Here is a 3,020-nt window from a genome sequence, read left to right as displayed (position 1 = left end):
CAAAGCAAATATGAACAATGTTTGTGAGTATAAAATGCCCACTCGTGAATTAAGCAACCGGGTCTTAAACAGTTGGGAAACATAATTGATGCAACTCTCGGAAATCAATATTTATATATTTGTTTTGTTTTTTAGCTCCCCTGTGAAGTACACTCTTTGCATACAGAACTTAAAAGGAGTAATTCATGTTGTGAATGAATGTAACAATATTATCTTTGAAAAGCTTTTATATAACATCAACACAAACTCTACCGCAAGCATTAGAAATATTTATTATAAAATGTTGAACGTTTCTGATCATATTTCAAAAATCTAAATATCATAATTATCATAAGAATTAGGAACATTAAGCATTATTGTACAGTGTATTCCAACATTATCTCAATCATAAAAAGCTGACCATTATTTACATGTGCTTATAACAATACAATAAAACTACCAACAGAATGAAATACTTGCTTGAGTGCAGGATAGAAAAATATGACATCTTCATTTTTGCTGAAGTGTGAACACATACATTAAACACTGGATAAAGAACCCGCTCTGAGTCAGTTATTTACTAATCAGTTAGCCTGATCCTCTAATTTGCAACTCCTCTTCCTGACATCCCCACAGGTCTCCTCATTAGCTAGATCAGATAGCTGAGACATGGCTGGTCCAACTTTGCTGCTGTCCTCAACTCCCCCGTCGGTATGCAGTGTATGCAAGATCTGTTCACTGGGACGTTTCCAAGACTTTCGAGTGGCAATCCAGAGGACCACTGCTCCAAAACCAATGAGGAGGAGTCCCAGAACATTCACAAAGATTGCCTCTGGAGGAGAGTCCTTATACTTCGGGTTGCTCCTTAGTAATGAAGTACAAAAAAAGAAAGTTATGTCCATTCTTAAGTAGCACATTAGTACTGTGCACCTGGTTTAAAAGCCTGTATTTCTTTTCAAAATACTTACAAACTAAAAATGAGTTTCTCTGTGATGCCCATGAGTGACACAGCTATTACACTGGTGAAAAGGAAAAGACCTCCGTAGACATGCAAGGGCATAAACGCTGCTCTCCAGGATGCAGGTGTAAATGGCATCAAGTACATGCCAACTCCAAGAACAATCTGCTCATTGAAGGAGAAAAAAACATCCACTTATCAGATAACATGCTAAAAAAGGACTTTTGTCCACAATGACTTCGCATTTTAGAAAAGGCCGAGTGTAGCATAACAGTGGTTTAAACTATAAAGCTTATTTAGGATATGCAAAATGACAAAATGTGTATTATTTATAGCAGCAATATCAATACTGCTAAATGAAACCAGGACCACTTGTTTGTAGACATTTTTAAAAATAATACTTTTCTGACATGTTATGGACCAAAATAACCCTGATGAATCAATGATGAAAATGATCATTAGTTTGTAGCTATATTTACCTGCAGACCGTACAGTATCACAGCTGCGAGGCCCACCCAGCTGTGCAGACTGTACATGTTGGGGATATTGGCAGCATTGTGGAAGTCAAAAACGGCCACCATTGATATGACAGCTAGGATGAAGGCTAGTAAATTCAAGCCAGCATGGATAAACTTCATCATCAGTTTGCTGCAATGCCAGGTCCAGGGCAGTCTGTAGACTATGATGGCTGCAAGAGAAAGTTACTGTCATTCTTGATTCAACAATGACGCAACATTGAACACACTTGTTTCCCTAAAGAAATGGGCACATCTCCATTACATTAAGTTTTCATGTACAGGCACATAGTAAAGTCTGTTTTGGAAAGGGTTGTTGATGGTGAACACTTTAAGAAAGCTACGGAACAGTATAAGCGCCAGACTTAGGAGGTAGCCCTAAGAACGTTTTTATTTTGGAAATAAAGGTGAAATGTTGAGGAAAATAGATAAAATGTTAAGAATAAAGTTGAAATACCATTTTGGGAATTAAATAAAAATGTTGCTATGTCAAAATGTTTAGACTAAAAAATCAAACTCTTCTCTTCTTCAACTTTTCTAAGCACATTTACTACATTATTTTATTCTACAAATAGTAAATGAAAAAAGTAGCTCCTTCCTTGTGCATAGCCCTTGTACTTTTCCATAGAAAGAACTATTTTCATTACTTTTAGGTGCATGTTTTTGTAACTTTTAGGTGCAAAGTTCTTGCTTCCTTGAGGTAAAACAGTTTAAGAGGATGGTAAGATATATTATCAGAATAAACTCATAGTTTACTTCCTTTGGATCACATAGGCCTACTGCATTTGTGTTTGCTACAGTATAAGCCTTAAAATGACATTGAAAGAAAAATGGATCTAATGCCATTTTAGAGAAGTTAAAATATAAATACGCTATCAGTGGTGCCCTCCCCCTCAGATCGTTGGGTAAGCGAGCCTTGTGCTACTTTCAAAAAACACAAAAAACTGTTTTCACATTTTCAAGACAATATTCCGATTAACCAAAACTCTTCTTAAAAAGAAGAATGTCTCACCTGTTCCTTGCAAGAAAATAAACCCGATCACTATGAGGACCGGATGCCAGTTGAATTCAGCCGGACCTCCATCCCAGGCTAAACCCTCTCTATAGTGGAGAACCCAATATAGCACGAATATTATTGAGACCAACCCCGCGGCTGCGGCGGCCGTCAGAGCCGCCAGGAAAAGCTTAAAGTTCTCCATCGCACATCAGTGTGGAGCTGCAGCACCGAGCAGCTGCTTCACAACAACTTCAAGTGGCTTCTGGTGAGGACGGACCTCGGTCACATGACCCCGAGCTGAGGACGTGAATGGAGGAAACACGTTTTATGACTTTAGTGGTTACAAAAGAGTTCAAGCTGGGACTAGTTAAAGTAAAACGCTGCATCATTCTCTGACTAAAACAGTGTTAATTCATCTCAGCTGTAGGGTGTTATTAGAGCAATGTTTTGACTCACAAACTGCTGTGTTTGAGTTACACTAAGTAATGTTTTATCTGTATGGCTACCACCTGTGGAATGTGACTGAGTGGCCTTCATTTAATCAAGTACTGTGAATGTAGTACTTGAACTT

At 38.0% G+C, this 3,020-nt stretch overlaps 1 protein-coding gene across 1 annotated transcript; it reads right to left on the bottom strand.

Moving 5' to 3' along the window:
• Positions 1-255: 255 nt before the first annotated feature.
• LOC134867133 (plasma membrane ascorbate-dependent reductase CYBRD1) lies at positions 256-2,764 on the bottom strand. The gene is made up of 4 exons (XM_063887476.1): positions 2,465-2,764; positions 1,417-1,625; positions 948-1,102; positions 256-843 (listed from the first exon to the last, which is right to left on the bottom strand). Exons 1-4 carry the CDS (start codon positions 2,649-2,651, stop codon positions 564-566), a joined length of 831 nt encoding a protein of 276 aa, XP_063743546.1. The 5' UTR covers positions 2,652-2,764; the 3' UTR covers positions 256-563.
• Between the last annotated feature and the right edge of the window lie 256 nt (positions 2,765-3,020).

This window comes from Eleginops maclovinus, chromosome 7 (genome assembly GCF_036324505.1).
Source record: "Eleginops maclovinus isolate JMC-PN-2008 ecotype Puerto Natales chromosome 7, JC_Emac_rtc_rv5, whole genome shotgun sequence".
Lineage (NCBI taxonomy): Eukaryota > Metazoa > Chordata > Actinopteri > Perciformes > Eleginopidae > Eleginops > Eleginops maclovinus.
This window is presented reverse-complemented; position numbering and strand designations above follow the sequence as displayed.